Source organism: Elephas maximus, chromosome 12 (assembly GCF_024166365.1).
Source record: "Elephas maximus indicus isolate mEleMax1 chromosome 12, mEleMax1 primary haplotype, whole genome shotgun sequence".
NCBI lineage: Eukaryota > Metazoa > Chordata > Mammalia > Proboscidea > Elephantidae > Elephas > Elephas maximus.
This window is the reverse complement of record NC_064830.1, coordinates 80838491-80858683: the sequence shown is the minus strand read 5'-3', so window position 1 is coordinate 80858683 and position 20193 is coordinate 80838491. Positions and strand designations below refer to the sequence as shown.

Below are 20193 nucleotides of genomic sequence, written 5' to 3'. Positions count from 1 at the left end.
GAAGTCTTACACTTTCAAATCAAACCACGTTTAGTTGTATATTTAATAAGACACCTTTGCTGAAAAAGAATAAAATGAAATTGTTCAGAATTGTCTTGTCATGCACTGTCATCTATCTATGAGGACCTAGATGTAATATGGCTATTTCAGTCATCTTAGAGCATGCATGCTCAATAGGGGTGACATCATTGCCAAGGGGATGAAAACTGGTTCTTGGGGGGGTGAAAGGAGCCCTGGTGGCCTACTGGTTAATGTACTTAGCTGCTAACCAACAGGTGGGCAGTTCTAACCTACCAGATGCTCCATAGGAGAAAGATGTGGCAGCCTGCTTCCTTAAAGATTGACAGCCTTGAAAACCCAATAGGGCAGTTCTACTCTGTCCTATAGGGTTGCTATGAGTCAGAATCACTTGACAAAGTTTTTGTTGTTCTTTTGGGGGAATGAAAAAAATCTTTCTCTTTTATTTGTAAAACACAACTCTACCAAAAAAAGCACTTCCTTTTTGGCTAGTGTGAGGAAAGAGATGATGTAGACCATTCTGGGGGCTCCATGAAGGCAAGGATCATGTCACCTGCCTTGTCTACTTCTACATCCTTAGTGCCCAGCAGGTGTCTGGTACATAAAATAACCAAACCAAACCCATTGCCATCAAGTCGATTCCAACTTATAGCAACCCTATAGAACAGAGTAGAACTGCCTTATGGGGTTTCCAAGGAGCGTTTGGTGGATTCAAAATGCTAATTGGTTAGCAGCTGAGCTCTTAACCACTGTACCACCAGGGCTCCATCTGGTACATCACAAGCTCGATGAATGTTTATTGAAGGAATGAATGAAAAATTAAGAAGTTAGGCAGAGTTCAGAATGTCGATGGCCTTAAATTCCATTTTGAGAGTTTTGAGCTTTATTATCTAGGCCAGGAGATTTCTGAACCTGGGTCTACAGGTTCCACAGATAGAATTCAGAGGGTTGGTGAATGTGAACGGGAAAAAATTTTATCTGCATTTTCACTGATGTCTAACTGGTAGGTTACATTTCCTTCAATGATGAATATAGTCATCATACCCCAGTAGGATTAGCAAAACCTGTGACTTTGTAGGAATTATGGTTATTTTCAAGACTCATTCAGTCATTCTAGATACCTCAGTGTATCATTTCCTTCAAAACAGTGGTAGTTATTAGACCCACTGATCCATCTTGTTATTTAACACAGGAGTCAGCAAACTATGGTCCACAGGCCAAATCTAGTTTGCAGCCTGTTTTTCTAAGTAAAGGTTTATTGGAACATGACCTTGCACATTAGTTTATATATTATCTATGGTTGCTTTCTTGCTACAAAGGCAGACTAGTAGTTGTGACAGACTGTGTGGCTCACAAAGCCTTAAATATTTACCATCTGGCCTTTACAGAGAAAGTCTTCCAATCCCTGATTTAATGCTCCAGTAAGAAGCACATACATTACTATTCCATAAATTTGTTTAAAAATATTTTTAAAACTCTATTATAATATCACTGGTTTCCTTTGGAATTCTATGTATTTTGTTTTATGCATTTAAAAACATTATTCTGAAAAGTCCAGAGCCTTCACCATTTTGCCAAATGTTGAGAACTGCTGCTTAAAAAAAGTTAAGTCCTGATTATTCATCAAAGGGATTAGGGATGGAAATGATATGATCAAAGATCTTTCCAGTAAGAGTATGCACTTACCCCATCCTTTTCTACCTTGATTCTGTTGAATTATCTTCAGTGAATCTTGGACTCGAATGGGCTTTAATAGTGTGTGCTTTCTTACACTTTTGTGTCTGTACCCAACTTGTGCTCTCTGGAGGAAGTGGGGCTTCCCTAACCATCTTTGTGTCCTCTGCAGGGTTGTCTCCATGTGCAAATATTTTCAGGAGAGCGTGAGGAATCTGTCCCTCGATTATTACAACACGTTGCGCAGACACAACTATGTAACCCCTACCTCCTACCTCGAATTGATTCTGACCTTCAAGACACTCCTGAATAGCAAGAGACAAGAGGTTGATACAATGAGGAACCGCTACCTGACAGGCCTTCAGAAACTTGATTTTGCAGCTTCACAGGTGAGTGGCTACCAAGTAGAAAAGGGACACATTGGTCCTGGACTAGGTGGAGGCAGGTGAGGCACTCATTTAAGGGGGAGCCAACTAAAGAGAGGATCTGAACCTACATTTATATAACTCACCTCATTCTCCTCACCCTAATTCCAGCCCTGTTGGATCCTGTCTTTATTTAAGATTTTGATATTTTCTTCATCATGGATTTTTTTTTTCATTACATTTGATTAAAAAAAAATATTGCATTAAAATACCAGTTATCTTGAGTACCGAGTTTTTTGGCACCTCTTAAAATTTGTGCCCAAGGTGAGTGCCCTGGAGCAAGGGAGAATGAAGAAAACCAAAGACACAAGGGAAAGATTAATCCAAAGGACTAATGAACCATAGCTACCACAGTCTCCACCAGACTGAGTCCAGCACAAGTAGATGGTGCCCAGCTTACCACCACCAACTGCTCTGACAGGGATCACAATAGAGCGTCCCAGACAGAGCTGGAGAAAAATGTAGAACTGAATTCTAACTCACAAAAAAAGACCTGGTTTACTGGTCTGACAGAGACTGGAGAAACTGAGAGTATGGCCCACAGACACCCTTTTAACTCAGTACTGACGTCACTCCTGAGGTTCATCCTTCAGCCAAAGATTAGACAGGCCCATAAAATAAAACGAGACTAAATGGGCACACCAACCGAGGGGTAAGGACAAGATGGCAGGAGGGAACAGGAAAGCTGGAAATGGGGAACCCAAGGTCAGGAAGGGGAAAGTGTTGACATGTGGCAGGGTTGGCAATCAATGTCACAACACAACATATGTATTAATTGTTTAATGAGAAACTAATTTGCTCTGTAAACCTTCATCTAAAGCACACACACACACAAAAAGGTGAGTGCCTCACTTACCTCACCCTTGCCCAGCCCTGGATCCTCTCATACCCTTGCCCAGCCCTGGATGCTGTCATTGGAGAATTGGACAGAGTAAGGCAGTGGTGCTTTGTGGAGTCAGACCTGGGCTTAAATTCCAGCTCTACTACTTAGCAGCTATAGAACCTTGGACACAGTTTTTTCGCCTCTTCCAGCCTCAGTTTCTTCTTCTATAAAAAGAGAATGATCTCAGAGGTGCTTGTCTTGGTTTCTTAGTGCTGATATAAGAGAAATACAAGTTGGGGGTGGCTTTAACAAAGACAAATTTGTTTTCTCAGAACTGGGGAGGCAAGTCCGAATTCAGGGTGCAGGCTCTAGAGGAAGGTTTTCTCCCTCTGTTGGCTCTGGGGAAAGGTCCTTGTCTCTTTTCAGCTCTGTTCCTCAGTTCCTTGGTGACCTTCATGTGATGAGTATCTTCCCCTCTGTTGGTGCTTGCTTGCTTCTCTGTCTAAGATGCTCCTTTTATATCTCAAAAGTGATTAGCTTAAGACACATTCTACGCTGACATAGCCTCATAAACATAACAAAGACAGCCCTATTCCTAGGTGGGATTATATCTATGTGTATAAGAGTTAGGGGACACAATTCATTCCATAACAGTGCTGCTATGAAGACTAAATGAGCTGACACAAGTACAACCCATAGCAAAAATGCCTGGCGTATCAATTTTTAATTCATTTGTACTTGGAACCACTTCGCAAACCATCTAAAAAGAGGGTCACATTAAGAGATGGATTTTCAGCCACCAATAAAGAACTGAGATAGCTGATTGGTTTATAGTGGGTGACCTGTCGCTGTGAACAGCAAACCCATGAATTCTGCAACATAGAGATGGGAAAGGACATCAGAGGTGGCCCCATTGCTCGGCACCTCAGGGTCCTGGGTCCAGCTTGGGGCCCTTGGGTTTTAGAGAGATGCTGAAAACTGGGGTCTGTCCAGACAGAGGTGAGAAAACTGTGTTGCTTGAGGAGCAGCAAAAGGCCTGAGGCAGTTTAGACCATGAAAGAAAATGACAGTGCCCGTTAACATTCCTTGAGCCCTGCCATGTGCCTGGCACTGTGTGCAAGGAACGTAGTGCTTTCATCTCCACGTCACATGCAGGGAAACCAAGACACAGAGAGGCCAGGCAACTCTCCTGTGGTTATGCAGCCTTGTAAGGAGTCCCCACAAGTGGCCAGGCCAAATTGGAACTCAGTCCTGCTGAACTTCAGAGCCTGTGTTTCTAACCAGGCCAGCACGCCGTGCTTCTTCTCACACACAGTTTGCTGAGGACAGTGGGAGCAGGTCGAGAAACCCTCTTCAAATACTTGAAAGCCAATCATTTGTGTCTGAGCTGCCTTAGAAGGCAGAATCCGAACTAGCAGGCAAAAACTGTAGGGGCGTAAACTCCAGCTCTTTGTCAGGAGAATGGGAGGGGTTTGGTTGCCTGAAAAAAGGTGCCACCCCCCTGAGAGGTGGTACCTTTGTTTCCCAGGGTTATCATAACATAGTACCACAAAGGGGGTGGTTTTAAAGAACAGAAATTTGTTTTCTCACAGTTCTGGAAGCTGAAAGTCCACATCAGGGTAGAAGGTTGATTCCTTCTGGGCGCTGTGAGAGAGAAACTGCTCCATGCCTCTCTCCTAGCTGCTGGTGGCTCCCAGCAATCCTTTGCATTCCTTGGCTTGTAGCTGCGTCTGCCTCCTCTGTCATATAGCCATCTTTCCTCTGTCTAACCCTTTCTCTGTATTTGTTCTCTTTTGTAAGACATTAGGCAGATTGGATTAGGGCCCACCCTACTCTGGTATGATCTCATGTTAACTGATAACATCTTTAAAATCAAAACCAAACCCCCTTGCCCTTGAGTGGATTCCCACTCACAGCGACCCTATAGGACAGAGTAGAACTGCCCCCCAGGATTTCCAAGGCTGTATTTTTTTAATCTTTATGGAAGCGGACTGCCACATCTTTCTCCCATGGAGTGGCTGGTGGGTTTGAACTGCCAACCTTTTGGTTAGCAGCCAAGAGCTTAACCACTTCACCCCAGGGCTCCTGATAACATCTTCAAAGACCCTATTTCTAAACAAAGTTACATTCATAGGTACAGGGTTTAGGACTTCAGCATATCTTTTGAGGGACAGAATTCAATTTACAACGGCTGGTGAGTGCCCCGTCATTGCTGATGTTAGCTGCTGTCCAGGCAGCTCCAACTCAGGGCAACCTTAGGTACAACAGAACAAAATGTTACCCGGTCCTACATCATCCTTGCAATTGCCAGCATGTTCGAGTCCATCATTGTGGCTGTTGTACCATTCCATCTCACCGAGGGTCTCCCATGCCCTTGTTGGCCCTCTTCTTCGCCAAGCATGATGTCCTGTTCTAGCAATTGTTGTAATCCATAAGGTTTTCACTGACTAATTTTCAGAAGTAGATAGCCAGGCCTTTCTTCCTAGTCTGCCTTAGTGGAAGTCCTGCTGAAATCTGTTCACCATGGGTGACCCTGCTGGTATTTGAAATATTGATGGCATAATTCCAGCATCATAGCAACACTCAAGCCACCAAGAATGACAAACTGACAGACAGGTGGTGGTCCTGTCATTAGAGGTGTTCAAACAGAGGCCAGAAAACCACTTAGCAGAATGTTATAGAGGGCACCTGACTGTTGGAAAAGATAATCTTAAAAGATGAAAGTTCCTTCTATCCAGCCTTAAAAAAATTGTTGTTGTTAGGTACTATAAATTCGGCTTGAGATCATAGTGACCCAATGTACAACAGAAAGAAACACTGCCCCATCCTGTGCTATCCTCACAATTGTTGTTACGCTTGAGCCCATTATTGTAGCCACGGTGTCAGTCCATCTCCTTGAGGGTCTTCCTCTTTTTCACTGACCCTCTACCAAGCATGATGTCCTTCTCCAGGGACTGGTCCCTCCTGATAACATGTCTAAAGTACAAGAGACAAAGTCTTGCCGTCCTCACTTCTAAGGAACATTCTGACGGTACTTCTTCCAAGACAGATTTGTTCATTCTTCTGGCAATCCATGGTATATTAAATATTCTTTATCAACACCATAATTCAAATGCACCAATTCTTCTTTGGTCTTCCTTATTCATTGTCTGGCTTTTGCATGCCTATGAGGTAATAGAAAATACCATGGCTTGGGTCAGGTACACCTTAGTCCTAAAAGTGACGTCTTTGCTTTTTAACACTTTAAAGAGATCTTTAAAAATTTATTAACTTACTGTTAGCCTATTTCTCCCTGACCATAATACATGGATGTAGGCTCAATGAGGAAAGAAACACAGCCTGTTTTTTTTTTTTTTTAGTTTTAGCTTACCATTTTATGTCTGGGCGACCCATTTTTTGAACCCAATAACTAACTGTTAAAAGATCAAAGAGATGAACAGCAACTGAAAAAGATAATCCCAGTACCATGTCAGAATCATTAGTAAATATTTTTCTGCTCGTTGGCCGATGGGTTCCACTCCTGCCGACGGCCATTTTCGGCATTGACGTCCTGACCCTCCTTTCTTCCTGCCCCTCTTTCCTTGCTAGGTGGCAGTCATGCAAATAGAACTGACTGCACTTCAGCCTCAGCTCATTCAGACCTCTGAGGAGACCGCTAAGATGATGGTGAAAATTGAAGCGGAGACGAAAGAAGCTGATGCCAAGAAGCTTCTCGTGCAGGCCGATGAAAAAGAAGCCAATGCTGCTGCTGCGATTGCTCAAGGAATCAAGGTATAAAGAGCCAAGAGAAAAGGGCTAGTCCCTTATCTCACTAGAGCCTAACACAGCCCTGTATGATGTCTGTAGTCATGCCCATCTCACAGATGAGAAAAGTGAGGCTCAGAAAGGGTAGGTGACTTCTCCAGTGCCGCATAGCTAGTAAGTGATGAAGCAGGTCTTTCTGGCCCCTGGTTCTCCTCAGGAAGCATTATTGTTTTCCAGTATTTTCCATTTGCCTGCAAGACCCGGCATGATTTGACCTCATCTCTTACTACTTCACTCCCCTCCCCTTTCACTCTGCTCTGGCCATACTGACCTCCTTACTGCCCTTCAAAGAAACACCAGGCAAGCTCCCATCCCAGGGCCTTTGCATTCTGCCCAGAATGCTCTTCCTGCAGATACCTACCTGGCTGTCTCCTCCATCTCCATCATGTTTTTGCTCAAATGCACCTAGTGTAATGTAGGTGTGGAATAAATATTTATCAAACGAATGGATGTTGAACCTAAAGGGTTCCGTTCAAAGGTTTTTTTTTTTCACCCAGAGAAGAAATAATCCTGGGAAGGGCTTAACTTATATTCAGATACTGGAAGAACACCTAATTAACATTGATGTGATGTGTATTTCTTAAAGTGCTTTTGAGTACACTATTTCATTTGAGTATCGCAATCACCTTGAGACTTAGGACTGACAGGTGTCAATATCTGAGAATCAATGGCATTGAAGTTCATTGGTGAAATGACTAGACCAGAGTCATACAGCTAGTTAGTGTGATCAGAATCCAAGGCTCGTGGTACTGAGCTTAAGGTTCTTGTCCTATGCCCTCACTTAGCAGCTAGAAAAGCCTGTCAACTGTTTTTGAAACTAGGATCTTGAAGAAATAGCCTGTGTCTGCCTTCTATGATAAATGGGTCATGGGCTATTTTCTTGAAAAGGACAGGCCTTCCAGACTGACTTTTCTCCGATGAGTTCTGAGACTTGGCCTCTCGTCTAATCCCTGATCTCAGAGACTCACAGTGAATGCCCTGGGTATCAGAGACTTGTTCACTCACAGGCCTAGTGGCATGAGTGGAACCATAAAAGACGGTGACCGCCAGCACCAAGAACCATAATCTGGCAAATGATTTGCCATTGTGCAACAAGATGACAGTAACAACTTCTAATCAGCATGATGGTGGTGTCTCTTGTATTCCTTCATTTCAAAAATATTTATGGAGCATCTACGATGTGCTGGCACTTTTCAAGGCAGTAGGGAAATAGGAATGAATAAGACGGACAACATTCCTTTCCTCCATGGGAGATATATTCCGACTCCACCTAATTTACATTACCTTTTGTCATCCTAGTAGCGCTGTAAGCAAGTGGTATCGTTCCCAATTTACAGATGAGGAAATCCTGATATAGGAACTTAAAAGGCTTGCCCAAGGTCACACAGCTACTAAGTGACTGAACGAGGATTCAAACTTAGAGCTCTCTGGTCCCAAAACCCTTGTATTTGACCCTTATTCCAGAAGTTGCAAACTGGCAGCTAGGGAGCACATATTCACTGTGACACACACTACCCAGAGTATTTCTTAAAACTCAAAACTAGTTTTTGACATTTAAAATTCTGGAGATTTCAAGTAAAAAAAATTTGAATGTTGAACTTTTCCCTAAAAAAAAAAAACCCCAAATCAGGCATTTTGGCAACATTGGGCCTATATTCCTGTGTTGCACCATCAGTGGTGTTGACCAGGTGCTGCCCCCTGTGTGTCCCAGTTCACCAAAGCCCCAGCTAGCTGGCTTCCCGCACTCAGAACAACCACCTGACCCCTGAAGACACGTGGATTTGTCCTCTTTCGTGCTTTTATAGGCATACCAGGGCTCAATTTTCGCTGTCCTTGCCTAGCCTCAGTTTCCTCATCCATAAAATGGGAATACTAAGAGAAAAGCATGTAATGTTTGTAGCACGTGCCCAGCCACAGTCAGGCCTTAACGGTCCAAATCAGTTGTTCTTTGCCCTGTACCACGTGGACTTGCCTGCTTGATAAGGCCAGCCTTTCACCACATAGGGGACCGTAGGAAAGGGGGAAACCATACTCAGGATTCTGCTCTGCAATGTCAGGGGCAAACATGAGGGAGGGAGGAGGGCAGTGACTAAGGTTTATAAGGAGATGACCGAGGACTCTCTACCACACCCACTCTAGGGCAATAAACTGCCACCTTGGGTTTCGGTGCAGAGGGTGAGGTCTCACGTCTGCCATGCCATCCCGGGTCCTGCAGTGACATCATGGAGGTGTGTCAGGAGGGAGAAGAGTCCACCCAAGGAGAAGAAATCTGTGCTTGCTCCACAGCTTCCCTGGGGCTCTCATGTGGCCCAGAATTCAGCCCTGAACTTTTCAGAGCTGCAGTTCTTCCTCCACGGGAGGTCTGGGAATTTTCTCTACTCTCATCACACTCCATAAATGATGCTACAAGGAAGAGCACCCAGTGTGAAGCCTAATGCATAGCAGGGGCTCAGCCATGTGAATGGAATCCATATTGGGGAAATGAGGAGACCGGAAGGGAAAGAGTAGGGTCTCTGGCACACATGCTTCACAAGCACAAAGTTTTGCTTTAATTGGATGATTCTTTTTAAGCTCATGAATCCTTTATTTTCCCCTAATAAGGATAATAAATGATGCCAGAATGACTGCAGAGCTGAATACGTTCACCAGGGTACCCCATGCTTCATCCGTCTCCAACAGCCCTGTTGCTCCTTGCGTTGCAAAGCCACAGGGTCAGTCTTAATCATGATACTCTTATCGTGGAAACAACTGTTGTAACAGTGATGACACACAGGAGAGAACTTTGAAAAGCTCAATTTTAACACTCATTTTTCCAAGTGTCTTCCTAGCTCTTACACACAGCACAATTGTGATTTGTATCATGCTTTTTTTTCTTAGTATCCTATTACAAATGCTTTCCCAAAATACCCTTGTCATCCTTTTAATGACTTTTTAAAGTAAGCACATCACCCATCAAGTAGCCATTCCCCTAAACCCAAACCCATTGCCGTGAAGTCGATTCTGACTCATAGCAACCCTGTAGAACAGGGTAAGACTGCCCCATAGGGTTTCCAGGGCCGTAATCTTTACAGAAGCAGACAGCCACATCTTTCTCCTGCAGAGCAGCTGCTGGGTTCAAACTGCCAACCTTTTGGTTCGCAGCCAAGCGCTTTAACCACTGCTCCACCAGGGCTCCTTAGCCATTCCCCTACTGGGCATTTAAGTTGATTCCTCCTTCCCCTTTGTGTTCAGCGTTCCAATAGTGTAAACCAGAGTTGTATGTCAGAATCACCTTTGGAGTTTTAAAAAAGGCAGGTGCCCAGGCCCCACCCAGACTGGTGACTCAGAATCTCCGGGCGTGGGGCCTGACGGGGAAGATGTTCTAAATGTACCTCGATGATTCTGAGGCATGGCAGGCTTGCGAGTCACTGTTATGGGTAATGTCACAATTAGAGGCCTCTTTTTTTTTTTTTGAGTTAGTGGGAAACCCTGGTGGCATAGTGGTTAAGTGCTATGGTTGCTAACCAAAGGGTCGACAGTTCGAATCCACCACGTGCTGCTTGGAAACTCTATGGGGAAGTTCTACTCTGTCCTATAGGGTCGCTATGAGTCAGAATCTACTCAACAGCACTGGATTTGGTTTCGGTTTTGAGTTAGTTACTGGACAACCAGGCTTGCCCCAAGACCAAGGTGGTGTCCAGCCCTGCCCCCTAGGAAAAGGCTTGGAGCTAGAAAGTCACTGGCAGGTATGAAGAGTGTTGGGCCTCTAGTTGCCTGGCAGGTTATAAGAAAATAGGGTGGAACCGTTGACGATGGGACACCATAGGCACCTGGACTATTAAAATCAGCCAAACATCCGAAGCTGTGATGGAGCCAACCTCTTGGGTTTCCTCTGCCACCAAAGCCTTTCTGAAGCTGACTTGAGAAACAGGAAAGACTGGTTTGAGTAGTTCTTCTGGCGCAGTGGCTAAGAGGGAAGCTGCTAACCAAAAGGTCAGCAGTTTGGATCCACCGGCCAATCCTTGGAACCCCTATGGGGCAGTTCTACTCCATCCTATAGGGTTGCTCTGAGTCAGAATTGACTCGACAGCAGCAGGTTTGGTTTTGATTTTGTTTTTTTTCCTTGTGCTTGGCACTTTACTCTGATGGATGTCATAGCGATGAGAAGGGGGCATCTGAAGCAGGACATTCCATTTTGATGTCGGGGACATCTGACATGGCTCATTTTGGGGGCATAAGGGGGACACATATTGTTTTAACATGATGAGGCCCAATAAAACTATACGTTTATAAGAAAAGCAGAAAACATAAAATACAAAGCCCCTGATATACACCATCAAGTCGATTCCAACTCAGCAACTCTATAGGATGGAGTAGAACTGCCCCATGGGGCTTCCAAGGCTGTGATCTTTACACAAGCAAACTGCCACATGGAGTGGCAGTTTTGTTTTTTTTTTCCTCATGGAGTCGCTGGTGGGTTTGAACTGCCAATCTTTTAGTTAGCAGCTGAGTGCTTAACCGCTGCACCACCAGGACTTCTTATGATATACACAGGCAGGTACGTACATATGTGCACACACATGCAGGATACGTACAAAGGTGGAAACACCTTTGTCTATCACAGTAAACTTGCAGGATATTAAAGCTTCAGCACACGCTTGCCATAAGTTTTCTGAGACTTGACATTCTCTTGTGAAGTTTCACTTCAGTCATGGCTGTGCGATCCCTCCTTGGTCTGGGGGACTGACAGAACCAGAGTGGTCACTAGTGGAGAGAGGGGACGGGAGCTCAGGGTTGGAGCCTACTCTGTGACTAAACCGGGTGACCTTGGCTAAGCTATCCTATCTCCACGGACCTCATTTTTCTTTTTTGTACAATTTGGTAATTGAACTACTAAAAAACCTAACTAATGGCCCCTTCCAGTTCTAAAATCCTATAATATTAAGCTTTCTTTAAAAAAAAAATTAATACAGAATTCACACACTGTTAATATTATACAATTAAGTGCTGTCTAGTATATTCACAAAATCATGCTGACATCGCCACTTAATTCCAGAACATTTTCATTCCTTGTGCTCATTAGCAGCCTTTTCCCATTCTCGCCTCTGTCAGCCCCTGGCAACCAGCCACACTAATCTGCTTTCTGTCTCCATGGATTTCCTTTTTCATAGAAATGGAATCATACAATAGATGACCTTTGTGTCTGACTTCTTTTACTTAGCATAATGTTTACAAGGCTCATCCATGTTGTAACAGGAATCAGTGCTGTGTTTCTTTTATGACCGAATAATATTCCATTGTATTAATTTTGTTGTTAAATTAGCAAATAGTGGACATAACACTGTCCTGTTTGCCCTGAGTTTACCCTACCTCTGACTCCCTACCCAGCTGTATTCTCTACCACCACTCTTCATCTTGACCCTGCCTTGAAAGGATCCCTGTGGGACAGTGGTTAAGCGCTCGGCTGGTAACCATAATTTCAGTGGTTTAAACCCACCAGCCGCACCGCAGGAGAAAGATGTGGCAGTCTGCTTCTGTAAAGAATACAGTTCTACTCTGTCCTGTACAGTTGCTATGAGTTGGAATCAACTCCATGGCACCTTGCCTTATCCCCAAGCCTCACCCTATCCCTCTTTCCTCCCTACCCCGTCTCTGAGCTGAAATATATTCCTGATTCTGAGCCCATCCTTCACCTTCTCCATTCCTTATGCCTTATTTCTCCCCTAAACTTGACCTGACCCTCTTCCCACCCAGGTCCTCAATCCGTCTGTCACTCAAGCCTCACCCTTACCCTTTACTCCATCTCTAATTGATGGGTGTGAAGTTACCCACTGCATATATCTCTTGGGAATTTGTTAAAAACCAAAAGCTTAATTTTTTAAGATTAGGTGAATGCTCAGATGTCCAGAGCATCCAAACCGCAGTCCCTGAGGCCGTGCCCCTTCCCTGTGGCTGGTGGACAGCGAGAGCCACGCTCAGGGCAGTGCTTTCAGGCACAGCCCGTGGGGACATGCAGGCACTCACCCTTTCTCTCTACTGCCTGCAGAACGAATGTGAGGGAGACCTGGCAGAGGCGATGCCAGCACTGGAGGCCGCACTAGCCGCGCTCGACACCCTGAACCCTGCAGACATCTCCCTGGTGAAGTCAATGCAGAACCCCCCTGGCCCGGTCAAGCTGGTCATGGAGAGCATTTGTGTCATGAAAGGGCTGCGACCAGAGAGGAAGCCAGACCCCGGTGGCTCTGGTAATCCCCACCAGCACCCCCACCCCACCCAGAGGCCTCAGGGTCTGCTGGTCCCTGACAGGGAGGGTGCCCCTGCCCCCACCAGGCCAGCAGGCAGCACCGTTTTGGAGGAATCAAAAAAAGGCACTGGGATGTACTTGTGCACCTGTAGGTCTCACTTGTGCTTCTTCTCCATCCTCTCTCCTCTTCCTCATTTGGGAAGATGCAGCATCTGTGGGTGAAGCTAAGCTGGGTCAAGGCCCCTGCCTGCAAATCATCCCAAAAATGAAGGTCACATAGATAAAAGGACTGCCATGGAGCAAGCACAAACAGAGCAGGGTGTGTGGGAGAGGGAGAGAGGCAGAGAGAAACAGGAGAGAGAAAGGTGCAGGGAGAAAGCAAGGCAAGACAGAAAGAGACTGAGACACTGAGAAAGAGGTGGAGAGAGAGACTGAAACACACACAGAGACCGGGAGGGGAAGAAACCAGGAAGGAGAAGAACAGAGACAGGGAGAGAGTAGGAGAGACAGAGACTCACATACCTGAAGTCAGACATAGAGAGACAAAGGAGGGAGAAATGTGGAGAGAGAAACAGGGAGAAAAAAAACCTGAGAGACAAAAATGCTGAAAGTGGGAGAAAAATGAAGACAGAGAGACCCAGAGATAGAGACACACATGGGGAGTCACAGAGCCAAAGAGCAAGCAAGTGGGAAGAAAAGACCAGAAGGAGACAGACAGGAGTGGAAACAGAGAGAGAGCACTGCCAATGGAGAGTAAGAGAGAGGGGCAAGGGGAAGCAGAGAGACAGGGAGAGGCTAGACTACAAAGAGTTGGAAATGAGGAGAAAGGAATAAAGGAGGGACAAAGGAAAGCTCTGTTTTGCAATTGAGCCTAGAGGCATTTATGGGTAAACGTCCATTCTACTTAAAATCGGAATTAGTTGTAGGACCTTGTATTAAGACCAGTGTCTTAGAACTGAGCAAGAGCTTTAAAAACCAAGTCCAGTGATACTTCCTGCCTTCTGAGTTCTCCTTTCCTGGAAACCGCCCTTCCACTCCTTCACTCCTTCAGAAATGTTGTTAGAAATCTCTGCACCCTCACGTGGGAACCTCCAGCTCTTGCTTCCCCTTCTTTTCTTAACATTTCCTCCTTTTTGGCCAATTTCTGGCCAAAAGCCACCTGAAGAAGATGCAAACGAGATTGGGAATGGAGGAGCAGAAGAAGGACTTTGCAAGAGAATCCTTTAGGAAAGCAGCTCAGATATAATAAGTTGGCCTGAGCAAGGATGAGCTAGCCAGCACCTCTCCACCCTAGTTGCCCCTGCAATCACTTGGGAGCTTAAAAAATACTAAGGCCCGTGCCGTTGGTCTGGAGTGCAGCCTGAGCACAGTAGTAGCATTTTCTAAGATGCAGCCAAGGTTGAGAACTCCTGTGATACACAAAGCAGGGCCAGATCATGCATGTCAATTTTTTCTTGGATCCTTGATGATCAGCACAGGACCCAACATCTACCTGCCTTACCTTAAAACTAAAGCAGATTGTGTACCGTAGTTTATGCAAATAACCTGTGCCTTCTGCGTTTGTTTGCCAAGCTCTCCCTCCCCCCAGAGGTACTTTTATAAGTGCACTGTGCTAATTTTGCTCTTATAAAAATACCTTGAAAATATCTCCAGCGGGGAGGGCAAGGTTGGCAAACAAACATAGGAGGCATGCATTATTTGTGTAAAAATATGGTATGTTATTTGGAGTCCCCGGGTAGTGCAAACAGTTAACGAGCTCAGCTGCTAACCAAAATGTTGGCAAGTCCCCCCAGAGGCACCATGGAGGAAAGATGTGGCAATCTATTCCGAAAAATCAGCCACCAAAAACTCCATGGAGCATGGTTCTACTCTGACATTCATGGAGTACTATGAGTCAGGGTCGACTTGATGAGATCTTTTTTTTTTAATTGGTGTATATTATTCACCCAACCTATAGAATTTAGTGGGTACATGTGAATGGAGCAAAAGAGTTATCAAATTAGCTTTGTCAATTTAAATGACGCAGGTTAATTTCCAGAATGTAAACAAAAATTTTCATGGAAACTATTTGGCTGGTGGCTGTGCTTACATTAGAAATCAATGGGACACAGTTGACCTGTTTGACTTAATACAGTGTCTAAAAGCATAACTTTTTGAGGCGACTGAGCTTGGCAAGTGTTTACAGTACCATGCGCCAAAGAGACTCCTGAATTTTTTTTCCAGCATGTCAACAAAAGGGCCACTGTCCCAGGGTGGCGTTCCAGCTCACTTGATCCATCGTTAGTCAGCAGCACAGTTGGTACTAAGGAAAATGTGGGCCTGGCTTTGTTTTCTGGGGAGGCCATGGACAGCCTTCTGCCCAGGTGCCACCCTACTCGCTCACTCCCACTGTCCACCAGAGGAACGCTTTAGGCTCATCCAAACTACCTCCCAGATTTGAAAAGGAGTATTCAAAATACATGCTCACAGGCTTTAACCCTTGTTGCCCTCTCTGTCTTTGAGTGGGATACAGGGTAATATTCATTCAATAAATATTTAGTGATCACTGAATATCAGGCACTGAGCTAGATTCTAGTAAACACAGTAATGGCTTACAGCTTTGAGGGTGAGGTAGACAATAAAAAGTAAACAAAAATTAGAAATTGTGACAAGTGCTGTAAAGGGAACGAAGCATGGGCTTTCCTATTTTGTAAGCTCCCAGGAAATTCCAGGGACAGCCAGGGTGGAGAGGTACTGGCTAGCTCATCCTTGCTCAGGCTAACTTATATCTGAGCTGTTTTCTTGAAGGATTCTCTTGCAAACTCCTCCTCCTAGCTGAGATAAGAGAAGATGCTGGGGGAGAGATGAGGGACCACCTTAAAGAGAGCAATTAATCTAGGGAAGCCTCTCCGTGGAGGTGACTTTTAAAATGAAATCCAAAATATGGGCAGGAGCCAGCCAGATGCCATTTACAGCGTAGGTGAAGGGCTCATGTATAGGAAAGCACTTGGGATCATGGAGGAATCGAAAGAAGGTGATTTGTAACCCAAGTCCAGAGAGTGAGGGAGAGAGTGGCTGGGAATGAAGTTGTTGAGGTTGGCTGGGCCTCCCAGGCCATGGTGAGGAGCTTAGATGGTTTTTCCCAGATACAAAGAATAGCCTCTATGCAGTCTTAAGTCTCAACCAGAAGATCTTAATAGTATGTACCTGTTATCTCTGCTTCTTGTACTGAATAGGTAAGATGATAGAAGATTTCTGGGGGGTGTCAAGAAAGATTCTTGGAGATCTGAAATTCTTGGAGAGTCTTAAGACATACGATAAAGACAACATCCCCTCAACCGTCATGAAGAGGATCCGGGAAAAGTTTATCGATCACCCAGATTTCCAACCAGCTGTCATTAAAAATGTGTCATCGGCCTGTGAAGGCCTATGCAAGTGGGTGAGGGCCATGGAGGTATACGACCGCGTGGCCAAAGTGGTGGCTCCCAAACGGGAGCGGCTGAAGGAGGCTGAGGGGAAGTTGGACGCACAGATGCAGAAACTGAACCTGAAGCGGGCAGAGCTGAAGCTGGTGGAAGACCGCCTGCAGGCCCTGAATGATGACTTTGAAGACATGAACCTCAAGAAAAATGCCTTGGAGGAAAACATTGAAATCTGCTCCCAAAAGCTAATCAGGGCAGAGAAGCTGATCAGTGGTCTTGGGGGAGAGAAGGACAGATGGACAGAAGCTGCCCGGCAGTTGGGGATCCGCTATATTAACCTGACAGGGGATGTGTTGGTGTCCTCGGGGACCGTGGCTTACCTGGGTGCCTTTACAGTGGATTATCGGACCAAGTGCCAAAAGCAGTGGTTGGAGCACTGCAAGGAGAAGGTCATCCCTGGCTCTGCTGACTTTAGTCTCAGCAACACATTAGGGGATCCTGTAAAAATCCGGGCCTGGCAGATTGCTGGGCTGCCCATTGACTCCTTCTCCATTGACAATGGCATCATTGTGTCCAATTCCAGACGCTGGGCCTTAATGATTGACCCTCAGGGGCAGGCCAATAAGTGGATTAAGAACATGGAGAAAGCTAATAAGCTGTCTGTCATCAAGTTCACTGATGCCAACTATATGAGAACACTGGAAAACGCTTTGCAATTTGGCACCCCTGTCTTACTTGAAAACATCGGAGAAGAGCTGGATGCCTCCATTGAACCCATCTTGCTCAAGGCAACATTCAAGCAGCAGGGGGTTGAATATATGAGGCTGGGCGAAAATATCATTGAATACTCCAAGGATTTTAAGTTATACATCACAACCCGTTTGAGGAACCCACATTACCTCCCTGAAGTCGCCGTGAAAGTCTGTCTCCTTAACTTCATGATCACCCCCTTGGGTCTCCAAGATCAACTCCTTGGCATTGTGGCTGCCAAGGAGAAGCCAGAACTGGAAGAGAAGAAGAACCAGTTGATTGTGGAAAGTGCCAAGAACAAGAAGCAGCTAAAGGAAATTGAAGATAAAATCTTGGAGGTCCTCTCCCTGTCCGAGGGCAACATCCTTGAGGATGAAACTGCCATCAAAGTTTTGTCTTCCTCTAAAGTGCTGTCTGAAGAAATATCTGAGAAACAGGAAATTGCTTCTGTGACAGAAATGCAGATTGATGAGACTCGGATGGGCTACAAGCCAGTGGCTGTTCATTCTGCCACCATCTTCTTTTGCATCTCTGACCTGGCCAACATCGAGCCGATGTACCAGTACTCCCTGACATGGTTCATAAACCTGTATGTTCAGTCCCTGGCTAACAGCAGGAAAAGTGATGAGCTAGACCTACGTATCGAGTACATCATTGAACATTTCACCCTGAGCATTTACAACAACGTTTGCCGCTCTCTGTTTGAGAAGGACAAACTGCTCTTCTCCTTCCTCCTGACCATCGGCATCATGAAAGAGAAAAAGCAAATTAATGAGGAAATTTGGTACTTCCTTCTAACTGGAGGCATTGCCCTGGATAACCCCTTCCCCAACCCAGCTCCTGAATGGCTGTCTGAGAAGGCATGGTCGGAAGTTGTCCGTGCATCCGCATTACCCAAACTGAAAGGCCTAATGGAAAGTTTTGAACAAAATGTTGAGGATTGGAAACTTATCTATGACTCAGCCTGGCCCCATGAGGAGACATTTCCCGGACAGTGGAAGTTCATTCAAGGACTAGAGAGGATGGTGATCCTTCGATGTTTGCGGCCTGACAAAATTATTCCAGCTGTTCGGGAGTTCATTGCTGAACACATGGGAAAGGTATACGTTGAACCTCCCACTTTTGATCTGCAGGGTTCCTACGATGATTCCAGTTGTTGTGCACCGTTGATTTTCGTGTTGTCTCCAGGTGCAGACCCAATGGCAGGTAAGGACAGAATGTTATATGGTAGGACGTGGAAAGCCCAGAATGAGTGGATGGATAATGATAGCATATCTCTGACAGCAGGGATCTCAAACTCAATTGTCTTAGATGGCCAAGCAGTTGCCAGGCTAAGGTGCATCTGGGCAACTGAAGACTTCTTTTTTCTGGCTAAAGGGAGCAGCTGCTACTCAGCTCTGACAAATTGTGCCATGCGGTAATATGAGCCCGGGATAGCCAGATCATCTGATTTTTCCAGAGAAACCAGAAAGCTCCCATTTTAAATTTCCATCACTCATTCAGATTTCTTCTTAACTATCTCCTGAGGTCCAAGCCAGGGGCCAGACTTGGCTTCCTGCCTTCCAGTTTGTCACCTTGATCTTAAACCATTTTCTCTGACTATTGCTTGTCTCGGCAGGGCTTTTTCCTTTAAAAAAAATTTTTTTTGAATAATTAATACTGCATTGTGATTAAAAAAATTCAAATAATACCAAAAGGCGTAGGACAGGGGTTTACTCTGAATATAGTTCAAACAGGACAGGGAGAATAGATACTTCATTCTTTCTCTTCACTTATCAGCTTTCAGAATAATTAAGTAGTGCCCTAGTAAACTCCTAAGTGAGCCAATACAAATTTGTGTACTATTGTGAATTAATAGATTTTTAACATATTTGATGTTTCAAATATGGTGGTGTTTTACCCCACTGCAGCCATTATACTTTTCAATGCCCAAATTATTCAGTCTTTGGCCTGTGGCAGCTCCTTCGTGCCTGTGTCCTTTTCGTATAAACCCAGTAGTTTTTGGTAGCTTCTTTGCTTTCTAGAACAACATATATTCCAGGCCTATCTTGTACATCTCCTGCCCCTAATCTGGAAATAGTCATTTCTCTAAGGAACCCTGCTTCTTTTAGCAAGCAATGCTGTTTGGAAACCACCAGCTGGGCGCTAGGGGTACTCATTGCTACTGGGTAAATCCTTGTTTCTAGGCCTCTTGTTGGCCACTAATTCTCTCTTTGACTGTATTTAATCTGCTCTTTTAAACAATGCTTTGTGTTTTTATCTTCAATGACAATGATTTCCATTTCTAGTTCTGTTCCAAATCCATATATTCTTTTTTTATTTGTTTTCTTCATAAAATTCTGAATTTAAACATGTTCCTTCTTTAATGCTTTTAGATGCGTTTCTTTTATGGTCTCTTTCAGAGACTATATGTACTCCTTGGGGTGTTAATTCTACTGATTGTTTTATGTGCTGACTATCCCTTATAGTGATGTATTGCCTCATATAGTTTGTAACTTTTTATTGCGAGTTCACCATCAGCAAACTTATGTTATTTTGTGGGAGTGTCATATACCTTAGGTTTTAGGGGCATTCCAACAGAACAATTTTGTATGAACAAATACTGGTGCCTCAGGAGGTTCACCATTCTGGATCAGATTTATGGGAAATTTCTCAGCTTGGGAATTCCACACAATACGGTACTGTAAATTCACACCCCTCATCTTCATGTGGGATAGACTTGGTGTTTTGATTTCTTACTGCAGAGTTGCTGCTGTTGTTTATTTTTTCACCCAGGCTCTAGGTCAGTGATAAGCTCCCATGTTGCCTCCCAGAGTCAGTAGCTAGATTTCTGGCTTTCTTTTTTTTTTTTTTTTAACTGTACTTTAGACGAAGGTTTACGGAACAAGTTAGCTTCTGATTAAATAGTTAGTACACATATTGTTTTATGACATTGGTTAACAACCCCATGATGTGTCGACACTCTCCCTTCTCGACCTTGGGTTCCCTATTACCAGCTTTCCTGTTCCCTCCTGTCTTCTAGTCCTTTCCCCTGGGCTGATGTGCCCCTTTAGTCTTGTTTGGTTTTATGGGCAT

At 44.7% G+C, this 20193-nt stretch overlaps 1 protein-coding gene across 6 annotated transcripts in view; it reads left to right on the top strand.

Annotated features, from left to right (window-relative positions):
* Window positions 1-20193, top strand: part of DNAH3 (dynein axonemal heavy chain 3) — a 195904-nt gene that overhangs the window by 152632 nt on the left and 23079 nt on the right. For 5 of the 6 annotated variants that reach the window (XM_049903316.1, XM_049903322.1, XM_049903317.1 and 2 more), the window contains 4 exons: window positions 1865-2081; window positions 6529-6711; window positions 12770-12968; window positions 16183-18324. In XM_049903316.1, the coding sequence (XP_049759273.1) occupies window positions 1865-2081; window positions 6529-6711; window positions 12770-12968; window positions 16183-18324 (2741 nt within the window). Of the gene's footprint in view, window positions 1-1864; window positions 2082-6528; window positions 6712-12769; window positions 12969-16182; window positions 18325-20193 lie in introns of those variants that run through there. The other variant, XM_049903320.1, reaches the window with a different exon arrangement.